Source organism: Lepidochelys kempii, chromosome 15 (genome assembly GCF_965140285.1).
Source record: "Lepidochelys kempii isolate rLepKem1 chromosome 15, rLepKem1.hap1, whole genome shotgun sequence".
Taxonomy (NCBI): domain Eukaryota; kingdom Metazoa; phylum Chordata; order Testudines; family Cheloniidae; genus Lepidochelys; species Lepidochelys kempii.
The window spans coordinates 27,664,900-27,692,895 of record NC_136394.1 but is presented as its reverse complement, the minus strand read 5'-3'; the positions used below and the strand labels follow the sequence as shown (position 1 = coordinate 27,692,895).

Here is a 27,996-nt window from a genome sequence, read left to right as displayed (position 1 = left end):
GCTTCGGGGCTAGTGCAAATCTTAACTCTGAAATTTTTATTTAATCTGCTTAGGTCCAAAATGCTTTCTGGTCTGCCGAGCTGTGTGCTGGAAAGTTCACACTCCGCAATAGTCAATAGTAATGCTTAGCGGGAACCCTTCACCTGCACATCTCCATGCACCTTCCAAAGGAGGAAAGCATTAGTCCAGGGAAACAGAGGCACAGAAAGAGGAAGTGACTTGGCCAAGACCACACAGTGAGTCGGTGGCAGAGCCAAGGTGAGAATCCAGGTTAAAATCTTGGTTCAATGAAGCCAGGGGGAGGTTTGCCACTGATTTCACTGGAGCCAGGATTTTCCATCTGGTCTCTTGACTTCTGGGCTAGTGCCCCAGCCACTGGATGATAGTGCTGCTTCCTTCTCGGAATCACAGGTACATGTAAGCAAGCAGGCGATAGTTACAGAGGGTAGAACAGTTTAACCAGGCAGGCCCCACTGCCCCTGAATGCAAAGGCAAAAGCTCTAATTGACTGCAATGGGAGGCAGGCTGGGCCCTAGACATGACACATCATATATCAATGGTGTGTTGTGTCATCAAGAACTAACTCCTTGCAGGTTCAGAAAGCAGAGAGATGAACGGAGGGAGGAAAGGGATTGCTTAGGAACCAACTCAGAACAAAACAGACCGAAACAGCAAAGTTATTATACAACTTCTGTATTTAGTGGCTCTTTACAGAACTTGTTCCTTTTAAAATTTTTAACAAAGTTCATCAATCTCATAGAAACTTTTTAAGTACAGTACATGAGCCTAACAAAAAGTGATCAACATGTCCCACTAGCTTTTAGTACAACAGGATTTCTGTGTTCAAAAGACTAGACTAAGTGCTTAATCAAATCCCGTTCCACTAAAGCTAACAACTAGCACACTAAGAATAGTAGTCAACGTGTACGCCTTGCCCTTCTATGGCATGTTGGGGTTTGAAACCGTACAAATCGTTCCGTTAGACAAGCTCTCACTTGTTCAGACAGGACTATGGTTGCTAAAATATGGCAGATGGGATCCTGGCCGTCATGGAGTCAAATGGATTTGCTTTTAAAATTGGTCATTAACTGCCACCCAAGTATAAAAATACCTTCTATTCCGATAAAAATGTATACAGTGGAAAACTGTTCCATGCATCACCTCCGTGCCCGGCAGATGTGCGCTCACGACACTTCAGTCATCATTCGGTGCGGAGATTTTTAACTGGCTGCATCTGTGGAGGGAGGGAATGGGTAGGTCTTTGCATGCTGCGGTCTGGTCCTTGCCAAATGCCATTAAAAGCCCCCGCGCAGTACTGAACAAACCAACACAATTCATTTCAACCAGTCTTCTTTGAAAGGCATAGCATTAGCCAGGGCTTGATCACTGGCATGGATTAAGATAGATCTTGGTCTATTCAACAGTCTTTAGCTGCGAGAATGGGGGGGAAAAATCCATCGCAAGGGCAATTCAACAGCACAGAGCTACACGTGCCACTGATGCTGCTAAAATGCCTGGTCCGATGGCTGACAACTCAGCACGTGCCCCCCTGTAAGGGAGGCCTGATCCAAAGCCCCCGGAAATCGATGGAAAGACCCCTGCACTCTTCAGTGAGCTGTGGATCAGGCCTGAAGGCCGCAGTTCAGCAAAACACTGAGGTGTAACTTCACACACGTGCTTAGGCCTCACTAAAGTCAAAGCATGTGCTTAAAAGGGCTTTGCTGAATCAGGGCCCCGGTCAATTACCAAGGACCTCCTGCCTAAGCACGGGAAGATGCTGCAGGTACCAGAGGGCAATTTGTTGCAACAGCGCCCACTGCAAAGTGGGGGTGGGGTGGAAGCGAGCACCCCCAAGTGCAGCCGCACTGCCTTTCTACCGTCAAGGGTTTATACCCTTCACTCAGTGCAGGGAAGGCGGTTGGCCTTAGGCTGTAACTTCAACCAAGTGCTGCTGTAGAAAACAGTTGAGGACCTATTTGACATGCAGAAACCATAACATGTAAAGAAAGCCATTTACTGTTGACGGATTCAAACCTGGAGGATAAATCTCTCTCTGCTCGGCGCTCTTCTTAGAGCCCAAAATCTAGCAACATAAAGGTGCTTCTGCCTGAAAAGCTGGAGCTGCCCAAGGTAAAAACAAACAGATTCCGACTCCGGATGTGAGCCGGTGGTTTATGTTTTCTGAGTGCTCGCCCCCAAGCACTGGCATTGAAAGCTCAGAGTTAAGGTGTCCTGCTGGCTGACGCCCACTCACCAAAGGAGGTGATGCTCATGCATAAAAAAAAAAATCTTGCAATGTCATGATCATTGTTAACGTATGTTCCCATCAAACCAGAGAAGTCAAAAGACAATTTGCACCCGTGAACCTTGCCCTTCTCCCTCCCAAAATCAGAGCGAGGGGTTATTTCATTTTTTCGTTTTTTAAACGGACAGAAAGCTTTGCCGCAAACTGCTGAAATTGTTTAGTTCATTTCAGTTTGTCATGGGTTACTCACTAGAGGAAGTGGAAGGAATTGGTTATGGACCATGCTACAGCTTGTTCAGGAAGGCTATTGCAGACATTTTCTACAACATATACAACTGCACGTGACATTCTGTGTTACAAAGGGTTCAAAACGTACCACCAGAACTAAATACATACTTGATGGCATCACGGTTTTCAATTTAGAGTCTTCACGGACTATACCACAGTCTCTGGAAAGGAGAGTAGCAATGCAGTGTCTTACAGACAAATGTGGAAAAACCGCTAGTCAAAAGTTTATTAAATTTGGTCAGTCTTATAGTGCTTCTCGATGGCTTTGATCAATAAGTCTTTTTTTTTTAATCTCTTCCAGTGGCAAACTACAAGACTTCAGTGTACATTTAATGACACAACTGCTACATCATCTTGATTTTATAGCTCTCTTTAATATCAAAACAGCTTAAGCTGTTAATAAATTCCAAAGTATCCTTTTATTAAAATATCTAAAAGAGGTCTATAAATATTTTTTTTTTCTAAAAGTGTTCCCAGTTTTTCACATTTAAAACAAAGATTGGGTTTTATTTATTTTTGTTCCCTTTCATCAGGTGTGAAGATTCAGAAGCTACGTGCTGTTTTTCCATCCCTTTCTTATTAACCAAATGGGTTTTTCTTTTGTCCTCAGCATGTGATGAAATTAACAAAATATATATATATTTATATATATACGCCAGTAGGGCTCCCTGTTCCATCAACGTGTTCCAGAAAGTTTATAATTGGTACCAACGAAAGCAACCAATCAGACCCTTGTTCTGCAGCCACTGCCCACCGTTCAGAATTCCCACTCCAGGGATTCCTCCCGATTGGCTGCCTTTTCTAGCCTGTGGATGATGTTGTTGAGGTTGGCCATTTTCTCGTGTCTCCGCTGGATGTTTGAGTTCAGCTTGACGCTCTGCTGTAAAGAGCCCGTATCTGCGGCAGGACTTGAACTCTGCACCTTGGCGGAGGCGGTGTTTGGCAGTGACGGAGAGATGGGAGCAGAAGAGGACGGGACTGGTGAGACGGACATCATGAGGCCCGGAGAGGAGGCAGCTGAGGGCGAGTTCAGAGAGACCTCTAGGCTGCAGCGGGAGGACTCCGAGGCAGATTTAAAGCTAACGGGGTCAGGGTGCAGCCGCTCTCCACCTTCCGATTCCTGGGGTGGCTGTAGGGCAGAGCAATCGGGAGCGCCAGCAGCATGCACGGTGCTGTACGAAGCGCTGCTCCTGGTGAGGCTGGCAGTGCTTTGGGGAGCGTCCTGAGCAGCATCCACCTGCTCTTCTTTGAGAAGTCGGGGATGCTGGATAGAGGCCCCCACGTGCTCCGTCTCCCGCTGCAGGCTGCAAGAGTCCCGGGGATTGTAACAGTCGCCCTTCTCCCCCGCCTCCATCTGCTCCTGCTTGACCCTGATCAGGGTCTCGTTCGGCCCTCTGTGCTTCGTGTCTCTGAAGACGGGCTTCCTGTCCTCCCCCTCTGAATCAGGGCTCAGCGGGTTGGGGACTCTGTGCGAATTGCTGCCAGGCGCGACACCCCCACAGCTGCTCGGCTCCAGGTCTGTGTCGTTGTCTTGGGCCCCTTCCACCAGCATTTCCCGGCGCATCCGGGACCTGCAGGACAAGCACAACAGGACGGTAACAGCAGCATTAGGGCTCCAGCCGAGCCCCTCAGAGTGGGGGGTGTCTTCGCCTCTGAATCCCTTCTCCTCTCCACGAGCCCAGGCTGCCACATTACTGAGGGCTGGTCCACACTAGAAAGTCAGGTCGCCTTAGCGACGTCACTCAGGGGTGTGAGAGACGTCGTTAAGCCGGCCAAAGCCCCAGCGTAGACAGACCCGGGGCGACGGAAGAATTCTTCTGTCAGCCTAGCTGCTGCCCCTCAGGGAGGTGAGTTTACCACCGTGACAGAAGAACCCCACCCCTGGCTGTAGGGAGTGTCTACACTACAGCACTAGAGAGGCTCAGCCGTGCCCCTGGACATTTTTAGTGTACGCTGAGTGAAGGCTCCCAACTCCCCTGGACGGTTGCTATTAGAGTGGGCCGAAACATAGGGAAACAATCTGTCAACATTTGTTCAAACTTTCCCACTTGTTTCCGTCGCGCAGGCTTCCAATGGACCCCCACAGGCTGCAATTATTTTCCACGTGGGTTTTTTCTCTGACCGTTTTCTCGCCGTTTCACTGACTGACACCTCCATGAAACACTTCAGTTGTGATTTTGAGGGTAAAGTATTGGGGGAAACGTTGCAAAAAACAAAAACTTTTGGACACATTTTCACAAACAGTTTCATTTTTCTGCGGGGGAGGGGAGACAAGCGCATTCTTCAGCCAAAAAACTGAGTGCAAGCAATGCTGGGCAGCCCTAGCATTAACCCCCAGTGGTGTTACCTTGGGGAGATCTGAGGCAGAGCGAGGCTAATGAACTGTCCAGGGTTAGATATAAGCACCTTTGTACCAGCATAAGCATCCACGCGAGGGGACTGTACTGCGTTAGCTGGACTGGGGTTTCAAAGTGATATTGTTGGCATGATACAAAACCAGTGTGTAGACCAGCCCCTGGAAGCTGGGCTGAGAGAAACTCAGGCTGGCTCTTTTTAAGATCCATTGCATCTGTCTGCACCTTACTCAAGTATAATCTCTCCATCCATTCCCCAGAGTCACTTCGCCCCACCCCACCCCACATGTCTGCACGCCTCAGTGAGTGGGAGCCAAAGGATGATTCCTGAGGCCCTTGGAGCCCGGCAGGAAGAGCCAGGGATCTAGTGTTAGCCCTTGCTAGGCAGCTGTTGGACCGGAGGCCCATGCTAGTCATTGAAGAAGAACTGAGACTGGTGGATGTAAGAGAGCAGCCCTTTGGAGATGGAGTGGCTCTGAGTTCTGGCCTCCTGACTGACCGTGTCTGCTCACTGAGACTCCAGACAGGGCCAGATGCAGCATTTGAACCTGCACAGTGCACAAATCCTGCCTTGTTCAATTCTGCAACACCAGCGGTGGGTTTGAAACTTAGCCATGGGTGAGGTTCTGCAGCAGCAAGCTGCAATAGCTATCAATGCTGACACTGAACGTGTCGTCAGTAGGTTTCAGAATCAACCCCCTGTTTTAACAGACATTGGCTGCTCACTCCTCTCTTGGCCAGCCTGGCTGCAAGTCCAGGAACCAGCGCTGGGCTTGTGACCACACCACGATGGTGTTAGCAATGAGACCCGAGGTTCTGCAGTGGAGCGATCCCACTCGGCTGGGCCATCCGGGACCCGCTGTGCCCCGCATGCTGACTCCTCGCTTGGGTTTGTGAGATCTATGGCCGTGGGATTTTGCTTGCTGCTGTGTGATACATGGAAATGCCACCCACTGACACCCCAGTGCCCCCACCCTCGAGCCAGGGCCAGGTAGATCTCAGGAGAACCTGGTTTGTGTCTATGAGCAACAAACACACAGACCTTCCTCTGGGGTCCCCTCCCCTCCTGCTCCCCCTGAGGATGACAGGCAGCCCTCTGCCAACGTCTCGCCACTGAAAATGGAGCTATGGCTCTGCCAAGCGTAGAGCCGCCCGAGATCCCCACCCCGTCCCGCTCCCCGCCGAGATGGAGATGGCTCCACCCCACCTGAACCTGCCATACCTGTAATTATGGAACCAGTTGATGACCGTGTTGGTCTTGAGGTTCAGCTGGAAGGAGAGCAGCTCGATGGTCTGTTGGGATGGGTACGGCTCCAGCTGGTAGGCCTTCTTCAGGGCCTCCTTCTCCTCTGGAGCTAGGACCACCCGGGGCTTTTTGACCTGGAGAAGGCTGAGGTCTTGGGGCTGGAGGCTGGGGCTGGTGCACTCTGAGTGGGTGTTGGGAGATTCGCTGTCGGAGCTGGTGCTGATCAGCCCATAGCGACGCTTCAGATAAGCTAACAGGAGAGGAGAAGACACAGCCGTCCATGAGATGCCCTGTGCTGCCAACACCCCTCGGCCCATCTCGCCACTCGTTCTGCTACCACCAGGCTCTCCCAGTGGGCAGCCAATGGGGAACTTGGCAACAAAGAGGCCGGGGCCATTAAACCAGCCAAACCAAATCTGAGGCAGCCTGGACAGAAACCGCACGCGGCACGGTCCGTTTTAGTGCAGCTGCAAGCAGCTTCCAGAAAGCGCGCTCCCTGGCCTTTCCCTCCTCGCAAGCGAGTGCTGCAGCGGGTCAAAGCATCAGGCTTTCCCCTCCAGACACCAGGGCCTGAATCTTGGGTTGCACTGGGGGGAGGGGGATTCACCCTAGGAGCTGGGTTACCGCTGGCAAAAATGCAGACATAACTGACCCTGAGCCTACGTCTGCACACGTCTCATCAATCCATCTCTACCGGGGCACTCACCTGCCCAAACCCTCTCTGACCACAGCATTCTTGTCATTCCTTAGCGATGAGGAAATGTATCTCGGCAGCTTGCAATCCTGTCATTCTAAGACGATTACACCCCCCGAGAAGGCCAGAGCAAGCACTGGAGACTGGCGAGCCCCAGCCAATACTTCCTATTGACACCCCGCCTGTGTAGGGCACCTGCCAGCCCCGAAGACTGTCAGAGCACAGCACCGTCAAGTACGTCCTGCTCTGGCGAAATGCAGCCACCTCTAGGGTGGAGGGAAGAGTCAACCAGCAACAGCATATTGCACCATGGGGTGGGGAGGGAACGTTCTGGTCATGCCCCTATTCGAGCGCCCAGATTGGCGCTGTCAGCCCTTCGCCCCCATTCAGTAACACTGCCTGGAATGCTATTTATCGTCATGGCAAGGTCATTTGTAAGTCACCAGCTTGCGATGGGCAAACGCGCAAGTCCCAGGTTTGTCTCAGCAGTCCGCTAGCTCTGATCCCTGCTCGGTTGAACTGATGACACTGAGCAGCAGAGGTTCCGACCTGCCTTCCCCCAGGTTTACACGGGGGTAACTCCATTGATTTCAGTACGGTCACTCCTGATTTACACCAGTGCGAGAGCAGAATCATCTCCCAACTCACAAGGAACTGCCTTCAATAAAGGCCAGCCCATGACTAGCTAGACACGTGAGGCTGAATTTGGTGCACAGCAGTGTTGATCCAGTGTGGCGTTCAGGGAGTGACTCTGGATTTACACCTGGGTCAGAATGCAGCCCCGGCTCTGTGCCCCGGTGCTGCGGTGAGCTCAGGGGCTTTCATAGACTATCAGGGTTGGAAGGGACCTCAGGAGGTCATCTAGTCCAACCCCCTGCTCGAAGCAGGACCAATCCCCCATTTTTGCCCCAGATCCCTAAATGGCCCCCTCAAGGATTGAACTCACAACCCTGGGTTTAGCAGGCCAATGCTCAAACCACTGAGCTATCCCTCCCCTTGACGCTCACCTTTCTTCTCCAGTTTCTTCATGTCGCGGAGCTTGTCGACGTTGTGAGGGTCGTTGAGCCAGAGCTGCATGCGGACGAAGGGCTCCCTGCCCTTCAGGCTCAGCTTGTGCCAGGGCTTGGGTCTGGAGAGGAGGTCGGAAACCGAGCCCTGCGTCAGGCCCAGGATGCTCTCCCCAAACAGCCGCTGGCCTGGCAGAGGAGAAGCAGAGGGGGGTTATGCCATACGCCACCATGGCTCAGGCCTGGAACCGGGGGTTTGGAGCTCAGCACTGTCCCTTATGCCAACTGGACTATTCTGCCAGCACCGCTGCCTGCAATGAAGTTGTCCCTGATTATCTCAGCCAGCGACAAAGTTCCCACTGACTTCAGGGGAGCAGGAGCAGGCCCATCCCAGTGGGGAATTTGGCCCGTCTGTTGCTGCTACGAAGCTGATGCTCTCATGAAGGAAGCAATGAACAGAATATTGTGCAGTGGAGGTGGCTGAATCAGCCGGTCTCCAGCCATGCTCAGCTTCCCTGCTGCTGGGGTGTCCTCCTTGCCATCGGACTGGCCACAGCCTGGCCTCGCTCAGGGTCTGACGCCGAGGGGATGTCTACGCTGGAGATGGAGGTGTCACTTCCAGCTTGAGCAGACAGACCCGGGCGCGCTCTCCTCGAGCCAGTGTGCTAAAGTTATGGACGTTGCTGCAGCTGCACGAGGTCTGGCTCTTCAAGCTGGGAATTATCCCTCCAGCTGAAGCAGAAACCTACCCTTAGACCTGGTGAGAAGCCCCATCCAATGCTCCCCAATGGAGCCCCCCGGATCTGCTTCCACAACCAAACCGTGTGCCTGACCCTTCTCCCTGCTCCAGGCTGGACTGAAACCCCAGAGTCCCCCCCAGCCTCGCCCATCTCTGCAGCTAAGCACACGTCGCGGCTCGCCAAGAGGCATCTGGAAATCAGCACCTAGATTGTTGTCCGTTAACACCTCTTTGACCTTCTTGGTGATGGAGTAAGTGTCTAGTTCGGGCGACATGGCGACGATTTCCTGGATGCCCACCAGTGCTTGGCTGTTGGGACACATCTTCCCACTCAGCGACGAGGCCGACCTGCTCTCCGGTTGCTGATTTTCTTTGCTGCTCTCCAGAGTTAGAGTGAGTGGCTCTGGGGGGCTTTTGTCTTGCTCCAAAGGGCTGGGTGGTGGGGAGGGAGAAGACTGGGTCTCTCCAGGGCTGGCTGTCAAACACCAGGGAGACAAAGCATTATTGTTGCCATTCACACAATCCTGTTTCCTCCTAGCGGTAGTGTTCGCCCTTAGGGGTTTTAATTTTAGCCTGGTGAGCTCGGATTGTTTGCTAGTTAGCCCTGTGTGGGACAGAGGCTTCTGAATGAGCCTTTCAACCTAACTAGTCATTGATAACATCCCAGAGCATTTTTCAACCTGAAGGATCCCAGGCAAGCTATACCCAGGGATCATTTCCCGCATCACTGAAATGCAGCCACCTCTGGGGCAAAACGCAGCAACTATTTAACAGCACAGAGCAACACTATGCACCAGAGAAGAGAGTATCATCTCCACTTCAAACTGCAAGGGGGCGTTTAGGAAGGCAGGACGGAAGGACATTGGGTGAAAGAGCAGGGTTAACATGCTGACTCTTGCAAAAGGTGCTGCAGGAATCTTATTAGCCATAAGCAGTTAGGACTTGAGAAACCCAGTTCTCCTCTGCAGCACATTAATCCCAAGCACTGGGCTGGAGTCCAGAGTTCAGCCCTGACTCAGTGGCAAGAGGACAGCCTGTTGACTCACCAGCACCACTTCCTATTGCTGGCTTATTTATAGCTGCCATGCCATGGCTTTGACTTTCCACCATGAGCTAGTCACTTGCGTTTGGCTGCTGTCTCCTAGTCAGCCAGATGTGAGACACAAGGGTCAGCCTGAGCCTTACTCACCTGAATGCTCCCGGCAAATACTAGGTTTTGATTGTGGCACACGAGAAACCTACAGATTTGGGGACAAAAGCCCAGTCCGAGGGCACAGCAGGCCCATCCCCAGGGCCCTGGATCCCAGAGTCCTACAACGGCAGCAGAATCAAAGCTTTCTTTCCAATACCCTTTATGTCTCTAGCCCTCCTGGCTGAGAGGAAGAGCTTGAAAAGGTGGATCCCACATGACCAATGTAGCAACAACGTCTGTCTGAATCTGCTGACAGCCTCACGCAGAGGTTGCAGCAACAGCCACTGCAGCCAGACAGGAAGGCATCTGGCCCCACACTTGGCACCAGAGCAGAAGAGACTAGGGGAGGATGCTGCCCATCTCGTCATGGTTAGGGCCACAGCCAGCAGCCCTCTGCTTGACTGGGGGGCCCCCCCACGCGGGCCTAGGATGCTGGATGGTGTTAATCTGGCCCCGGTGGTACCTTTCACAACTAGTGAAAGTTTGCATGTGAGCATCAAGCCGAACAACTCATAGAAATAAGAACTCAGGTGTGAGACAGTGAACGTAATATTCACTCTGCCCTGGCCGCTGCCCCTTCTCCCCAGATCCCCTCCGCTCTAGATCTCGACTGTCTCTCCACCGTGATAGATCACAGGGGAAGACATTTAAGTGCAATTGAAACATTATTTTGAATGGGTTTATTGATAACAAAATCCTCTGTACAAATCTGTCAGCTGCCTGTGTGCGGCTGCAGACTAATCTTGCCGCACACCGTCTCGCCTGGTCTTTCCCCCGTTCTTAACAACTGTCAATTCCAGTCAAGTCTGAGATCATCTGGGGGCAAATAGGGGTTGACAGAGAATTCATTTCTGCAGTAAATCTCCAGCTTGTGTGTTGCAGTCACCTTGGTGGTGGTGGTGGGGGGGTGGAGGTGGAAGGGAGAGGAAAAAAAATCAATGAGAAATAAAATAATCTGAACATTATTTATTGTGGTGACTTGTCGTTTGCAACATGTGCAGGCTGGAGAAATGCCACGTGTCTCTTCTTTTTGGAAGTGGGGGAGAAATAAGGCAAAATCTTTTATACAGATCCTGTGGTGGTGGAAATAATTGAGGAGAGACAACACAACATTAGCATCCCTCCCCCTCCCAGTTCCTTTTCTGTTCTAGGCACACAGCCAGGGGATTTTGTTGTTGTTGGGGTTTATTTTTACTAGATGACATTCAAAACCAATTTCTGACAAAATAACATTTGAAAGATCTGTATAACCACCTTATCTTGTCTAACAGACTAATTAAGGGGGTTGGAAAAGAGTCGGATATGTCAGAACAACGGCTCTGGAAAGATGCATGAAGGATCCTTTCCCAAAGATGACAGCATGGGTGTGTGTGTGTGTGTGTGTGTGTGTGTGTGTTGGGGGGATATGAGCATGCCTTGTTTTAACCTGGAGATGTAGCACTGCAATTAGAACGCAGCATGGGGGGGGGGGGAGAAGAGGGGTGAGGCTGAGTTTTACAGAATAAAGAACAAAAATTCCTCCTGTGTTTAAGAATTCAAAGGAGGTCAATGCAGAGCGCAGCTGGAATAGTTGTGATGAGCAGTGTCAGCATCTCTAATGGCTCTGAGATGGGACAAAGGATTGACTGGCAATCTCCCAGACTGGTTTGCTAATGCAGCATGCCATGTGCCCCTGTAGTCTCTGGTGCTCACCAGCTATATTTGCTTTCTCTATTTAAACAGGCTTTGACACCTGATCCAGTGTCAGTGAAGTCAATGGGAGTCTTTCCACTGACTTTACTAGAAAATGAATGAAGCTCACGGCGGCACACCTTGAGAGAGAGCCCCATGCCTTGCATCTGCACAGAGGGCTGCATTTTGCTCCGAGATACATGCATGCAACTCTACAGGAGTTGTGGGTGCATATCAATCTGTAACGTGTATGTACATTGTGGGTTGCACCCCCTTTGTGGTTGTGCCAGAGACAGGATAATAACCTACTACTTGTGCCCCTAATCAAACTCCTTTTTTAGCTCAAGTGGCACAGGTCTGTGCTGTGGTGCTACAGGTCTCAGGTTCAAACCCTCCTGAAGACCTGTGGATGGGTGCAGACCTGTGGATGGGTGCTGTCAAATATCCATAGACATAAGCCCCCAAAATGTTGGATCCTCTTCCTAATGACTCTGCTCTAACTACCTTAGGCTGGAAGTTTCTTAAGCACAGGCTGGTTTATGAAATGTACAGCACAGCTGGCTGCCAGTCAGGAAGTAATATTGTGAGACTGGTCTCTGCAGGGGTTCAGAACTGATTTTTCACTTCATTCGCAATTTAAAAAAGTCGGAAAAAATTTTTTTGTTTCAGATCGAAAACTAAAAATTCCACAAATGGAAGAAAATGTCAAGTTGAATGAAATGCTTTGTTTCAATTTTGACTCTTAAAATGTTCTGAATTTTAAATATAAAATTCAAAGAGCTTTTGAAACCAGAAATAATTTCAAATTTAACAAAATGGTTTGTTTAGAAAATGTTGAAAGGAAATGCTTGGATGTTTTCAGAATCCTCTCCCGCGCCAAACGAACAATTTGGTGAAATTGACATGAATTCATGAACTGTTTCGGTGTCACTGAATCTGCATTTTTTTCGATGAAAAAGGGTTTCCGCTGAAAAATGTTACCCAACTCTCATATTTTGGCACTTCTGCTATAATTTATCATTCGTATTATGGTTAGTGCCTAGAGAGGCCAGGGCCCGTTGTGCTCAGCCCTCTGCAAACAACTTGCAAATCTACCTGCCAGATCGGGAAGTGCAGATCTTATGGAGATATTTTATCCTGCTAGGTGTGCTCCTGCTTCTGGGTTTGGTTGAAGAAGAGAGAGCTGGAAAGTAACTGACGTTTCCAGGTTAACATTGGAAATTCCATGGCTTATGGTTGATACAAGCATCAACGATCAGATTGATCGACAAGTCTAACAGGTGGACTGACCCATCTATTGATTTATCAGCTGGGTCAATCCAATGGACCAGATGAATAGCGCTGGTTAGTTCACACCACAGATGGGCCAAACCCTCCAAACATCCTCAAGCTCTGGCCAAGTTGGAAACTGGATCCCAAATATGGCTTAGGCCCATCCCTACATACAATATTCAAGGCAGCCGTCAGACAAAGAGCAGCATGAACTTACCCTGCGGGGGGTTTGGTTGCTGGCTGATCCCTTGGCCAAGCTGATCGGTGAGCCATAACTGCATCCTGATAAACGGTTCCCGGCCCTTCTGGGTCAGCTTGCTCCATGGTTTGGGCCTGGACAGCATGTCACTCACGCTCCCTTGAGACAAGCCCAGCACCTAGAGCAGATGTCACAGGGGGAGAGGTTGGGTTGCATGGTGAGCGTCCTCTTCAGGAAGGTGCTTTAGTCAAACACAAGTTACTGGGCTCAGGAGAGGAGTAGCTGGGTGAAATAATGGCCTGTGATACACAAGAGGATCTGATGGTCCCTTCTGCTCTTAAACTCTATGAATCTTTGCTATTTCTTCCCTCAGATTCCCCTCACATCAACCTAGTGTTAAGTGGGAGATTCCGTGCCACTGTGCATCCAAAATACTGAGGCTGGAGACCAGCTTGGTGTTCACAGTGTCTCCTCGTCATGTCCCGCCCCGGTTCAGAGCCTGTGCTGGGAACTCGCAGCCCTGAGGGAACACGGCATGATGCCGTCTTTGCGCCCTCCTGATTGCTTCACACCAGCATAATAGAGTCAACTCCCCCGGGCTGCTCTAAATGATGGCACCCTCACCAGGAGCTCCCAGTGGTGCCACGCACTATGGGCGAACGTCTCCCGTTGCCAGCATGCCCCCTACACACTGGGGCTCTGCCGTGTGTGCGGGAGTTTCATAGGAAAACTTGTGCTCGGGAAGAATTCTCCCAGGTAGCTGTGGGGCTTCTCTGACCCATGTATGGGGGGGTGGGGGTGGAGAAGGGGAGAGACCACAGGGGGCAGAGTCCAACCTTGCAGTTTACACAGTTTCTGTGGGCATCAGGCTGTGTGCCTAGCACTTAGAGGAGGATCTGGGCTGAGAACGCCTCTAGATCCCCTTCCTCCCAGCGTGGTACCAAGCCTCGCTCCAAGCACACTGTACCGTAAGATCAGCATGGCGGCTGGAACGGAGATGACGCCACTCCATTAGCCGATCTCCAAAGAGAATCTCCCCCTGGCTGGGCCCAGAAGCACCTGGCACCCCCCAGAAGCCAGCACCACAAGTCCCAGAGCATGGGGGAACTCCAGCCAGAAATGGCCCCAAAGCCCTTCCGGCCACTCAACGGGAGTGCCGTGCTTCTGGCCATTCCCCCGGGCGCCTAGGAGAGGGGGGACAGGCTAGGCCCGGGCATGGCTCAGAGTTGTCTGTGGGGGATTCTGCGGGGGGCCGGGGGAAGGAGAGGGGCAGAGGAGGCTGACAGAGACCTGTCGTTAGGAGCTGAGGGGAAGCTGTGGCTGGCAGCAGGGAGAGGAACCTGGGACTGCAGAGAGCCATTACTAGTATAGCTTGGCCCAGGCCTGGCAGTGTGGGAGACAGATGGGAAATGCATCCAGGGGGAGGAAGCGGCTTGGGGAGCAGGAGGCAAGTGGCTGGGAAAGCAAAGGGCATCTGCAGAGAGGGCCCCAGAGACAGGGGCTGGGCTTTTACTTGGGTACTTTACCCACCTCCCTGAGAAACTGGTTTGTATTCCTTGTCTCTCCACAGATCCCCAGCCGGTCACCCTCCTGTCTCCAGGAGTGGGTTTTCTGTGGCACTCCAGCCCCTCGCCAGTGCAGTCAGTCCCGTGCTCTGAGCACTGGGGGGAGGGGGAAGAAGGGGTTGGCAGATATCAGCAATAGCTGGGGGAGAGTCCAGCCCACAGCAGCGGCCCCCAACCCATGATTCTGCTGGACTGAGAGGTGTAAATCCTTCCCCACGGTGCTCGAGGGGCTGCGGAAATGCTGGGGGCCCTACTGCGCTGCTAGCAGAGGAAAGCTCAGGAGCTCGGGGATGGCCAGTGGGGGAAGAAGCCGAAGTGGCTAGGACAGCTGAGAAGACGAGAGAGGGAAGCCAAGCTTTAAACTGGGGCTTGCTTGGGCTTGGGGCTCCAGCCAGGCCCTGGGCCAGCCCCAGCCGGATCGGTACCTTTTCCCCGAAGATCCTCTGGCAGATTCCATTCTTGGCCAGTTTCTCCTTCACCTGCCTGGTCAGCTCCAGGGTGTCCACCTCCCGGTACATATACATCTCGTACTGCTCCGGGGTCAGCGGCGGGACAGTTGGCTTGAGGGTTCGCGGTACGTACGCCGGGTAATAGGAGAGGCGGCCGGCGCTCTGCGGCTCCGAGCTGGCCCCTTCGGACTTCAACTCCACAGCTTTGTGGGGCTCGTCCTCACCCGCAGCCAGCTCCTCCTCACTGGGCTCCCCCCGCGGCCAGGCCCGCCCGTTGGCCAGGCTGGAGTAGCTGGAGGAGGAGGAGAGGGAGGGTGACACCGAGGTGTAGGGCCGGCTGAGCAGGCTCCGCTCCGATGCCCAGTGCTGGTCGAAGTAGGAGCCGGCGTCGCCGATCTCCGACTTGACCTTGCGGATGATGCTCTGCACGAAGGCGGCGGGGGACAGCACCGTCAGGGGGGTCTGCGTGGAGGTGGAGCTGGAGCTGGTACCCAGCATCCCCTCCTCCTGCTTGATGTAGGCCTGGACAATGTTCTGGCTGACGGCGGCCAAGGTGGAGCGCTCTGCAGGCGGCGTGGCCACGGCCCTGCTGCTGGACTCAATCTCCAGCAGGGCCTGCTGCTGGGCCTGCATCTCCCGCCGGGCCTGCTCCAGGATGCTTTTAATGGCCTCTTCCGAGTTGCTGTTGCCATTGGTGACCACCTGGGGAGCAGCCAAGCTCTTGGTCTCACCTGGGGACAGGGCAGACAACGCAGGAATGAGGGGGCAGGGAAATGGAACTTCATTGGGGACCGGGTATCTCGCTGTGGGGCAGGCCCCACTGAGTCACTGGGTGCAGCTCTGCTGGCTGCATGCCAAGGAAGGCCCATGGAGATTTTAGGCCGTGGGCGCTGTGCTAGACCCTCCCCTTCACTTCGGAGCATATATTGGAACTAAAGGAGCAGGGACTTGGCTGGGTCGGGGAGGGCCAGTTCCCCAAGACCCCGTAGAGCCCATTCTGCACAGGAGATGGGATGGCTGCCATCTTGGCCAACACACCAGGGACTGAACTGGGGACTTCCAGAGCTAAAAGCATGAGCTGTATTGCTTGGACTAAAAAGAGCTGGGGCTGCACAAGACTTGCATGCCCTCTGTCACACGCCCCTGCCAATGTCAGGGGGACAAGCTCAGCACCTGTAGGGGACACTGACGGGGCGTCTGTGAAATGGGGATACATTCTTTTGCATCCGATGAAGTGAGCTGTAGCTCACGAAAGCTTATGCTCAAATAAATTGGTTAGTCTCTAAGGTGTCACAAGTACTCCTTTTCTTTTTGCGAATACAGACTAACACGGCTGTTACTCTGAAACCATTCTTTTGTAAGGAGCTCTGAGATCTACAGCCGGAAAGCCCTATTAAGGCTCAGCAGCCTGGAGACACAACGCTGGACTCGACACAATCTAAACCAATAGGATGAGCTGGTTGTAAATGCACTGAAAAGAGCAAACAGTCTACAAATGATCCCCCCAGGCAGAAACAAGCGAAGGGCTGCCGTGCCCTTCCTGGAAAAGAACATGTGTCAATGCGCTCCTCGTGGAGAGCCAGCCCTTGGAATCCCTTATGGGCGTTCGTGTGAGGAGGAGCTGAGGATACGACCCCCAGTTAAAATACCCAGGGGCGAGTCCCTTTCACACCACCACCCGTATATCTTTATATAAGAGCTATGTTTGTTAAAAATACTATTCTTAATAATAAACCTGGCGCTGATATACAAATACGATTATATTGATTATATAGCATAGGGTATTTCAGGAGGAAGTCTGGGATGCTATTTCTATATCTAGAGAGACAGGGTAGGGGAGGTCATACCTTTCATGGACCAACGTGTTGGTGAAAGAGACAAGCTTTCGAGCTTACCCAGAGCTTTTCTTGTCTTTTTCCCCCAATATAAATTGATCCAATGAAAGATAAAAGATCTGACCTCGCCCATTCTGTCTCTCTAATATCCTGGGACCAGCTTGGCTACAACCGCACTCCAAACAACGATGGAAGCTATTTATAGATCTGTGCACCCTACATGGAAAAAAATGGCTAAAAATCATTGTAACCTGACTCACTAAGGTGTCACTCACAGTGTCCCCCTGTGCGGTGTCTCCTGCAGAAAAGTTGAATGTTTGTGAGTGGAGAGGGAACAAAGCCAAGCTATTTTTGCAGATAGCATAAGATCTTTGAAACTGCTGGGTTATGTAACTGTGACAAACGCAATCTAATGACAGCCTGCTAATATGCTAGTGAAGGACAGAGAAAGCTTTTCCATTGTATTCCCCCATTCTCCTTTGCTTCAGCTTTATGAACCACATTCCCTTCGGGGCTGAAACTTGACACAATTACTCCGTAATGCGTCGTGAAATGGACACCCAAAAGTCACTAGCCACTTTGGAAAATGTTGGCCCTAAAGTCCAGATGGGAATTTAGAACCCCATGCAAATATTTACATATAGAATTCAATTAATCTCTATTAATGGGATACATGGTTAAAATCACAAGAGTCAGGAAAGCCAGATGTTTCCAGGAGCAATAGGTCCTTAGTCCTATTATGCATTGTGTACACACATAGGGAACAGATTGTTGCTCATTTCATGAGAGGTGGCAGATATCTGGGGCCCTCCAGTGGAGGAGAAATCAGCAATGTGGTGTCTAGGGATACTCTGAGTGTAACTTCTTTTATTTACACACATACACCAGTCCTGGAAGAGAGGGGATCAAACAGCATGCAGAGCAATCCCTTCTTTCTGGGTTCTCATCCCATCTCAACGCCTGGTTCCCAGGAAGCAACTTTGCCTCAGGAACTGACTCCACTCAGGCTTTGTCTACACTACCACTTTTGTCGGCAAAACTTTTGTTGGTCAGGGGAGTGAAAAAACCACCTCCTTGACCGACATAAGTTTCACCAACAAAAGTGCTGGTGTGGACAGCACTATGTGGGCAGGAGAGGCCCTCCTGATGACACAGCTAACATCACTTGTTGTGGGTGGTTTAATGATGTTGGCCGGAGAGCACTCTCTTGCCAGCAAAGAACGGCTACATGGGAGACGTTAGAGCAGCACAGCTGTAGCAGTACAGCTGTCCCACTGTAAGGTCTGTAGTGTAGACATAGCCTCAGAGACCAAGGCAGAGAGCAAACTCTCCTGGTGCTCCCACACCTCTCTCTCCTCTGAGCCTTGCATAATAAAGCTAACATCAAGACACAGAGCATATCTTCCCAAGACTGAACATTTGCTCGTATGCCAAGGAAAAGAACTTGGAAGACTATGTGTTACAGCGCCACCTGGGGATGCTTACCATAATAATGTTTTTCAGCACAACCAGCGATATATTACGCCACATGTTAACTACAAAGACAGGAACAGAATACAATGCATAGGTGCAGCAGCGCCAAGATAGAGGGGGAGCTCCAACTTAAAATCTAGTCAGTCAGTGAAGCAGTCTGTTAAACATGGTTTCAGGTGCCACATCTGCCCCTAAAAGGCCCTCTGGCCAATATCTGCGGGTTCATAATCTCATTTTCTCATAAAATAGGTTTCCTTTCCCTTGCTGGCGTGTGAAAGACCCACACAAACAACAGGGGAAACTGACCAATCCAGCACACATTTAGGTATGTTGTCAGTCCCAGAACTGACAGACATGTGAGTTTGCAGGACAGGGCCCTTACAGAGCAGATGGGGAATAGTGAAACTGACTAGACACAAAGTGCACAAAGTAACCAAACTGAAAATAGAGAGAAAAATAACTTCCTTCTCTACCCTCTCACAGCCATTTTAAGGTTCCTTGAAACAAGAGGAGCTGAACAGTTTCCAGGTGGAGGGGCAATAACCTGGCTGTCATCCAGTAGCTCAAGCACTAGACTGCGAGTCAGGACAGCTGGGCTCTATTCCTGACTCTACCACTATGACCTGCTCTGTTCTCTTGGGCAGGTCACGTTGCCTCTCTTTCTGCTCCCACCTTTTGTATTGTCTGTCTAGATTGTAAACTTGTTGGGGCAAGGACTCTCTCGCACCATGCGGCCGTACGCAGCCTAGCACAATGGGGCCCTGATTTCAGCTGCAGCCTGCAGGCACTACCATAATACAAATAATCATCTAATATTTAATGTTGCTTTTGACCCCTTAAATTCTACAATTCCCATTTTAGGATTTTATCTCTGCAGCCCATATTTTGCATTTAATTTCCTTGCCTTTTTAAAAAATTGCCTCTGCTTCATATATTAGCATGTAAATTGTCCCCGTCTGGATGTGATGTTCACATCTCGTTGAAGTTAAGGGGGCAGGGGAGTTTCCACACTGGCTGCTACTGTGTGACTGGAGTCAGTTTCCTGCATTCCTAGATGAATATGGCAGCAACCTATTTAGCTACATGATGCATCCTGTATCTTCACAATGGAAAATGATTTCAATTGTTTTTAAATTCTTCCATAACTCAAACCCAGGTGAAGAGATTTTCCTTGAACCTCCTTAATAACGTTCACCTTTGGGCACACATCTATCTTAAAAAATGTCAGCTCTATTAGGACTGATTTTTAAAGTCACAGGCACATGAAATCAGAGAGTTTGTCTGGACATAAGTGCCCAGAAGAGCGTATGTTTTGCCATGCACATATATAGCCAGCGTTCTATTTCTATTACTGCAAAATAAATCCCATTAAAGATTATGCCAATATGCAGACATGTTTGTTTTCCCTGTTTGTTTTTCCACCATTCTCATCTAATTTAATTCTTGGGGATTCTGCTTTCTCAGCAGACTACCTGTTTTAAAGTTTTTCACTTCTTGTAATGGACTCTGAACACAGCTGGTTTAATGATTGCTCATGCCACATGGATCGTGCATTCTCATTTAATCATCTGTTTCAGGGAAAAAGGGTTAGATTTGAAGTTTTTAAAAGATCACATACAATGTCAACTCAATTTACATTTGCCCTTATGCAGGCAGGGAGGTGAAGCAGCACTCAGAACTGTGGAAAACTGTTTCCTCTCTAACAACGTTTAAATGGTTTGTTTTCATTGCTCTCCTCTGCTGTCACAAACTTAAACTGAAGATTTAATTTTTTATTACAACTGTGCATGCGGATATGGCAAAATGACATTGTCTCAGTTCTACTAAGAGTCAGATCCAACCCAGTAGCAAGATAATGCCACACCATACTAGATGTTTCTTCAAAGACTTGAAACTACAAGGAAAGCCCAATTATGGAATTACTTCCAGAATCAGAGATGCTTCTGTGCCTGTGTCCAGCAGAGGGCAGCACACACAGCATACGTTTCAACAGACCTATTGGAAATGAAGTGTTGAATTTTATACATATCGTGCTCAGACTAAGCAGTTCAAAGAGTACCAGGGAATTAATTTTAAAGGGACACTTCCAGATTAAAAACTCTATGGCCAACACTTTCAAACCTGGATGCTTAAAGGTAGGCGCCTAAATCCATAGGTACGGTCGGCACTGCCATTTTGGTACCCAAGTCAGATAATTTTGGCCTAGAAGTTTAACCTTGTCCAAGGCCAAGGTTTTCAAAAGGAACTAGTGACTCTGGGGTTCCAGCCTGAGCCATCGTCAACGGGGGTTGGTCTTCAGAAAGTCCAGAGCAGCCACCTTCTGTAAGTCAGACCCCACTCGGCACTCAAAAATGGTGGTGATGAAAATCACCAGACACTTTGGCAAACCTTTCACCCCTACCTGTGCGCAAACTAACCCAGGTGATGAAATGGACAGTGTGCATTGGGTTTTCAGCCTCCCTGGGGTTGCTTTATTGGTGGTGTTTCCCCCCTTTTATCATTTTTTCCAGCTTACCAGTGCCGAGGGGCAGGTTAGTTTCACTTCCTGGCTCTGTGTGTGTGAACACTGAGCTGCAATGTGGGACGCAAGGAGGGCAGGGGACTGTTCCCCATTTTGCTTGGCTTGGAAGGAGTAATAACCCTCAGGGGGGACACACACCATCAAACTGCCACAAGGCGGCTTCACTGCTGGTGACCACACACTAGAAAGGGTACTGGGGATACTGTGACTTGTTCTCATTACTCATTATTTGTGTGGCTGTCAGATTCACCCAGCTGAGCGCTCCGTTCATTTCCTCCTCCTGCACCTGCAACAGTTTTGCTCATTTAACAAGTCCTGGACGCTGTTTTCCAGTGAGGAATCTCAGGAGGAAAAGAACCAGGAGAGAAAAGTGGGATTCCACTGCCTCTCTTGGCTGGTTCAGCTCACAAACACCGCTTTGTCTGCTTGGCGGCGTAAATCCCAGGTATGCACTGAGGATCACACACATCTGTGTGATGGAGCTTCGCCTGGCTCTGTGATTTCTCCACCTACCTCCCTTCTGAGACTCAATCTCCTTCTTCGCTTGTTCCAGGATACTTTTGATGGCATCGTCAGAGCCGGTTTCTGGAGTTCTAATCCTCGGAGTAATGCTACCTGATCAAAGAGGCATGATAACAGATTTGTCACTTGCATTGTTTTTACAAGCTCAACTTGTATGTCAGGAAGTATTTACGGATGCTCATGTTCAGTTATTTTTAGGAACACCAGTTTTAAGGAAACATCACTCCCCATTAGTCACTAGCAAGACTGAAGAGAGAGGCCAGGTAACTGGCTGTCAGTTTTCGCCTCGTTCATTTCCTGCACCACGCAGCAGGGCCTCGTCCCCCTCCTCCCACCGCCCTCTCATTTGAAGGGCGCAACAAAGGCAGGACCACACAAACGGAGCAGGGATGCTGGAGTCAGGGGGTGGGTGTTCGTACATCGTGAATTAACTTCGCTTCTGGGGGAATAAAGTCTAGAGGGATTTCACAGCACTGTGTTCGCAGCTCAGCTTCCCCCGCCCTCCTTTGCAGGTGCTGAGGGGAAGGGGCTATATTTTGGCTGCCTGGGAGGTACAGGAGGCAAAGTCCCTTTGGGAGCCTCGGGCTTCACGGGGCTGGGCTCAGCAAGTCTTCTGCCTTTGTGTTATAACCGTTCTCCCTGCTGACTACGACTGCGCCCTCCTGCGGATCTTCCCCCCGCCTTCCGTCCCTGTCACCAGCAGAGAGGCCAAGGGCCCATCGGGCCATGGGTTCCGAACGAGCAGGCTGCCGTCATCAGGAAGTCAGTGATCAGTGTTTGTACAGCACCCATCAGGTGCGCCGATGCCCAGATACCACAGTGATGGGCCCACGAGAGGAGCTAAAAACCTGCTGTTTGCTAACAGGCCAATTCTGGGCCTCGGCTCAACCAGCTCGCATGCATTAGAGGCGCACGCTGCCTTGTCTCCGCTAGACTCACAAGCGGTGCTTTAGCATAAGCTGAACCGGACAGGCTAAAAACCTGGCAGGGAGCCTGAGCGTGTGGGGTGATGGACTCCTGAGGTCTCCTCCTGCCTCGCGCTCCTCTGGTTCCAGAGCAGCTCTGCTGGTCAATTTCCCCATGCAGACAAGCCCGTAGAAACAAAAAAACAGTTTCCACTACTCATGACTCCTGAAGCAGAACAAGCTGAGTGGGTCTTATCTGGATTGCAGCCGTTACCACTTGAAATGTGAACAGATGCCGTGGCTTAGCCCCTTCCACCCCACCCGTCATGGGCCACCTACGGTACAGCAAAGACCCAGGAGCACATGTGACTTCTGCGATACCACGCACCATCTGGATATTTGTTTGTGAAGTGCTAGAGGCCACGGGAAGTGTAGGAGTGGCTGGCTGGAGAAGTCAAGTGTGTGCTGAGAACTAGGACGGAGCTATTGACGCACTAGGCGACTGCGTGAGCTGCACACCCTCCAGACCTCCCCCGGACCCCCTGTGCTGGACTCTGAATGCTGCAAGTTTTGGGGGGGTACCCTCAGTTCTCTACTTTTCAGGCATCTCCAACTGCACAGCCTGGGCCCGGCTTTGGCCCCTTGGGCTAAGATGAGATTTCTAACGTGCCTGCTAAATGCTAATGTAGGTCATTTCTGGAGAGAGATGAAGCTGGAATGATGGTCCACACTGATTGACACACACCCCTGGTTAGCGTAGGGGGAGCTGCAGGAGGATCAGGGAGCCAAGGGGTTAAAAAGGAGACAACTGGAAAACGCGGCTAGTTCCAAGCCCCCAGAGGACCTGAGTCTGCTCTCAGTCACAGCGGCAGCAGGTCGTCGCTCCAGCGTATCACGCAGCAAAATCCACAGCCTGCCTGTCAGCGGGAGGAGAGGGGCTGCAGCGGCGTAAAGTCTACAAGGCACCAGGGCCTCATGGACAATGGAACATCGGCATCTTGAGAGTCACTTTATACTGTGTGTTCAGGGTCTTGTCCCTTGTCACACAGGAGCCAGAAGTTACTCTCACCACTGAGCTGAGATGATGCTTTAACCCAAGGCTAGGTGATCTGTACACCGCAGTGTTCCGGATTATTACTGGCAGAGGGCACTGATTTTACCAGTGGGTTTAGCCCAGTCTGAAACGGCATGGTGTCATCTGGTGCGTTTTCAGGGATTTGAGCCTGCATTTGTTCAATTCTGAATGGCCTGGGAGCTGCAGGCAGCCAGGCACTAGAGAAATCCAGGCCAAGGTCAGCTCCTCAATAAAAGTGGCCTCATTCTGTCCAGAGATGCTGAGCATCTGCCTGCAGGGGTTCAGCACCTGCCTAATTCTCATGTTGCTAATCTGCAGAGGCAAGAACATCCCATCCTCCCTCATAGCAAAGCTGGCTGGTCTTGTGGTTCAAGTCCAGGATTGAAGAGGCAGGCTACCTGGGTTTTAGTCCCAGCTCTGACATATACTGTGTGTGGCCTGAGACAAGTAATTGTCCCTCTCTGTGCCTCAGTTTCCCCTGCTGTAAGCCAGGGCGCTAAGGTTTCTCTGGCGGTGAGTGTTTGCAATGCTCCCTTGCATGGAGGTGCTAGAGAATTGCTCAGACTGTTTAGTAAATAGCTACGGTCTCATGTCAAGACTTTGTTGTTTTGACAAAACATTCTCCCGCACATTGATTGGGACTCCCTGAAACATTACCATGAATAATTAAATGCCACTTGTCAGAAGAAATGAATAAAGTGCATTCAGTGACGCAGACCCCTCAGGTTTATTTTCAATCACTGTTATTCACCAGGGCCCCACCCTCCCTCCATGCCCACAGAAGCCAATGGTGGCAGGCGTCCAGCATCTCGCAGGATCGACCCTTGCCTGCTGTTTACGGGCCTTGGGAATTGGGGCCGTTTCCCCTCCCAGCTGCTGGTGCAAAGCAGGGAGTCTCCCCTGGGTCTCTCTGGGCTATGGAATCACCCCCAGCAAGACAAAGTGAAAATCCTGCAACTGCTCCCCGCAAAGCGGCCCCCCTCGCCCCCTCAACTCACGCAGTGTGAGAGCCGACCCCCTCCAGGCCACTCACCTCGCTGGCGCACCTGAATGGTCCTCAGCGCCAGGACATTCTGCTCGTCAGAGAGGAACTGCTTCATCTTGATGAACGGCTCCTTCCCCTTCACCGTCAGCTTGCGCCAGGGCTTGGGCCTGGCCAGGATCTCGCTGACCGAGCCCTGCGAGAGCCCCAGGACATAATGGCCAAAGACGCGCTGGCCGATGTTGTGTTTCAGCAGCTGCTCCTTGACTTGGAAGGCGATCTCTGCCGTGTCCAGCTGCTCCTCGTCGGCCGAGCCGGTGCTGCTGCCTTCCGACTGGTCGCTGGGGGGGCTCGAGTCACTGGCCGGGGCAGCGTGGCTGGGGTTGGTGGGCAGCAGGGGGCCTTTGGCCGCGTAGCAGGGGGAGGGAAAGGCCAGCGCGCTGCAGTTCTCGCTCTTGTACGCCGGCGGCACCATTTGCTTGGGGAGCAAGGCGTCCGTCGGCAGCCGCTCGCCCGCAGCCAGGCTGGGGAAAGGGGACAACGAGAAAGTCCTCTGGGCTTCCTGGGCCATGGTGGGGGCCAGCAGAGGCTGGAGGGGGCTGGGGGAGGCAGGGTCTTCCCCGGGGGGCTGAGAGAGCTGCTGGGGAGAGGGGTAGGACTGGTCCGTGCCCATGGAATCCTTCACCAACTCGTCCTCAGAATGATCCTCCTCTAGAGACGAGAGAGAGAGAGAGATACACACTATAGCGCAGGGCGCTTGAGTTGGGGCCGGTGCTCCCAGCCAGGCAGCAGCAGCCGGGTGGAGTCCAGCAGGGACTGCGATACGCCCAGAGCCAGCTGGCTTTGTTGCCGACATGGTCGCACCATCCGGATACTCACTGTGGTTGGGCATCACACCGGCCCCTTGCCTGGGGCCTGATTCTGAGCTCAGGACCCTCAGCGCCCAGTCCACAACTAGGGGATGGGGTGGCTGAGTGACTCCAAGCTGGGTGGAGCCGAGCCCTATTTTGCTGAATCCAGGCCATACTGGTCCCCGTAGGGGCTGCCTACGCGGCGTTGAAAAGTCTGCGGCTGGCCCGTGTCAGCTGACTGCGCTGTAGATGTTCGGGCTCAGCCTGGAGCCCGGGCACCCGGACCCTGCGAGTCCCAGAGCTTGGGCTGCGTTCTGGGGACGTCTACAAAGCAATTAAGCAGCCGCTTGGCCCAAGTCCCGCGAGCCCAAGTCAGCTGGCACGGGCCAGCCAAGGGCGTGGAATGGCAATGTAGACGTATCGGCAGGACAAGCCCCGGCCGCACAGGCAAAGGGAGAGGCCAGCGCTGCCCCAGAGACACGGGATGCCAGCTGAGGAGCTGCTGCCATCAGCCCTAAAGCAGACACAGCTGGGGGCAGGCAGGGCCCCTCCTGGTCCCGCAGAGCCTGGGCCAGCTAGCCCGCAGGTTCTCTCAGGCTCTTGCGCGACGGAGAGCTGTGCCCCCAGCTGAACCCCCTGAGGTGAATCTCGGGACCATGGCAGTGCTGGAGCATAGACTCTGCACCAGTGCCTAGAAGCCTCTTTTGCACCGTCTGTCCAAAGACGCCAACGCACCTTGCAAAGGCGGGGGCAGGGCTAGCAATGAGGAAACGGCAGCACAGGTGGAGAAGGATGGTCTTGTGGCTAAAGCAGCGGCTTAGGGCTCTGACAGTTTGGGTTCTCTCCCCAGCACTGCTACAGACACCTTGTCCAAGCTGGGAGGAGCCATATCACTACTCTGTGCCTCAGTTTCCCCACACGTATAATACCTCTTCCCTGCCTCGGGGGACTGTGAGGCTGTTCTGGAATTTGCCCAGCAGTCTCTGATAGAAGGTGCCACAAACACTCAGCGAGCTATCCTTAAGGAGCAGCATTTTCAAGGAACCAAAGGGATGTCAGTGACTGGCCCAAGGATGAGTCGATGAGAGAGTTTGTGATGGAACCCAGGAGTCCTGCGCACACCCAGGGATGGTTATGACCATTGCATTTTTACGTGTTTAACGATAAATACATTGGTAGGGAAGGATTATAAATATAAAACCAAACAATGAAAACTGCACGTTTACAATGCAAAAAATAAACCCGGTTGCCCTACCAGCGTTGGCCAAGAGATTTGGCTTTTCCAAAACGTATTTCTGGGATGGATAGAAAGATTCTTTGCCTAGAAGCAGCGGCTCGTCTGATTTCGATATGCTCTGAAAGAGAGAAAGCAGCGTTTAGGAAATGTTTATTGATGGCTTGGAGATGAAGGATTTCGCGACTGATTCTTAGTGGTTCCCGAGCAGATTCCGGCACTTGCCTGGGAAAGGCTGCAATTAGCAGACGCCAGCTTCATGGCCTTCAGGATGCTGGGAGAGAAACAAGACAGGGTTAGTCCTGTTGCTAATTCTCCCCCTTGATTGCCAGTCATATCAAAGACTGGCACACAGGAATACGGCTCTCGAGGTCTGGACAGGACGTCCGCTCCATCCCATCCAAGCACTGCCTTTGAAACCAGGGGGAAGGTTTTTTAATTAACGCCCACGGTTTCCCATCGGGGCTACCGGCACAGCTTTTCCCCGCTGAGCTCGATGTGATGTGACATCCTCACTGCGTATCTGCGGGCGACCTCCACAGGCCCAGGGTCAGGAGGCATGAGCTGGGGGGTTAGGCTGCTCTCTGCCTTCGGCGACTGGCTGGCAAGTGTGCTACAGAGCTGCTGTACCTCCCAGCCGGCAGTTCCGGGGAGACGTCTGGGGAGCCTGGCTCCAACGCAGCTCAGAGCAGGTGCTCCCAGGTGTGCACACACCAGCCGGGCACGTGGGCAGGGAAGGGATCGCGCGCAGCTGCGGACCTTACCTCAGCTCCGTTTTAATCTCCTCATAGTCAGACTGGGCCTGCAATTTTTCTTCCAGCTTCTGAACAAGGAATGAGAGTGAAACAAGAGTCAGAATTGCTTGGTCCATCCCCCCAGCTCTCAGTTCCATGCAGGCTGAAGATGGCCTTCGCTACCAGAGCTCTTCCCCTTCGTCTGTCTGCAGTCATCCGGCATCCCAGAGAGCGAGGGAAGAGCACTTCCTCCCCAGCGCTGACCTAGGCTGCTGAGTCAAGTGACCGGGATGCCGTACGAGGGAGACAAACTGATGAGCTTGACAGACCCGCAGCCTCACAACTTCCGGGCTCCGGTTTGGGCCAAGCATCAGTCCAGGGCCCTGTGACATGCAGTACGGGGCACCCATGCCGTGCGGTGGGCAAGTAGAATTTGCAGAGCACCCAGCACCGCCCGTTAACGTCAACGGTCAGGATGTCTGAGAATCCAGAGCCATTGAACCCACTAGCCCGAGTCTATGAGAATGACCCCCTGGTAAAACTGGCCTGGTACATTTCCCCTCCCTCGGACAGCCCCTTACAGCTGTGGTCAGTTCCTACTGACAGTGTATTTAAAGTACACAGCACAAAATGGTCCCTATCCCTTTGAGCGGACGTGAAGGAGAGGGTCTGTCCCCTTCTCGCTGCTGCGTGTGTGTACAAAGAGAACATGCACCGCTAATGCACAGCGTCAGCCTTATCATTGCCAGGGAAGGACATGCGGCCCACATGCAAAACAAATTCACCCAAGGGGGGGGGGAGGGAGAATCTGATTATGGTGATTAGTATTTTGGGCTGTGCGTGTTGTGCCCTGCATTGTGCCGGCAGGATAGCGAATCCCCTCGAGTGTGAGCTCACGTGCTGTCCAGCTGCCCCACAAAGAGAGGGGCTCAGGCCCACAGCT

The 27,996-nt window shown here is 51.9% G+C and overlaps 1 protein-coding gene across 14 annotated transcripts in view; it reads right to left on the bottom strand.

Annotated features, from left to right (window-relative positions):
* Positions 1 to 677: 677 nt before the first annotated feature.
* CUX2 (cut like homeobox 2) overlaps positions 678 to 27,996 on the bottom strand; it is a 228,743-nt gene continuing 201,424 nt past the window's right edge. For 12 of the 14 annotated variants that reach the window (XM_073312603.2, XM_073312590.2, XM_073312593.2 and 9 more), the window contains 11 exons: positions 27,084 to 27,142; positions 26,545 to 26,593; positions 26,341 to 26,440; positions 24,286 to 24,945; positions 21,264 to 21,365; positions 14,898 to 15,652; positions 12,926 to 13,085; positions 8,779 to 9,048; positions 7,835 to 8,023; positions 6,110 to 6,383; positions 678 to 4,104 (listed from right to left, as the gene is read on the bottom strand). In XM_073312603.2, coding sequence (XP_073168704.1) covers positions 3,291 to 4,104; positions 6,110 to 6,383; positions 7,835 to 8,023; positions 8,779 to 9,048; positions 12,926 to 13,085; positions 14,898 to 15,652; positions 21,264 to 21,365; positions 24,286 to 24,945; positions 26,341 to 26,440; positions 26,545 to 26,593; positions 27,084 to 27,142 — 3,432 coding nt within the window. In that variant the 3' untranslated portion in view covers positions 678 to 3,290. The remainder of the gene's footprint in view (positions 4,105 to 6,109; positions 6,384 to 7,834; positions 8,024 to 8,778; positions 9,049 to 12,925; positions 13,086 to 14,897; positions 15,653 to 21,263; positions 21,366 to 24,285; positions 24,946 to 26,340; positions 26,441 to 26,544; positions 26,594 to 27,083; positions 27,143 to 27,996) is intronic. The other 2 variants (XR_012155035.2, XM_073312602.2) reach the window with 2 other exon arrangements.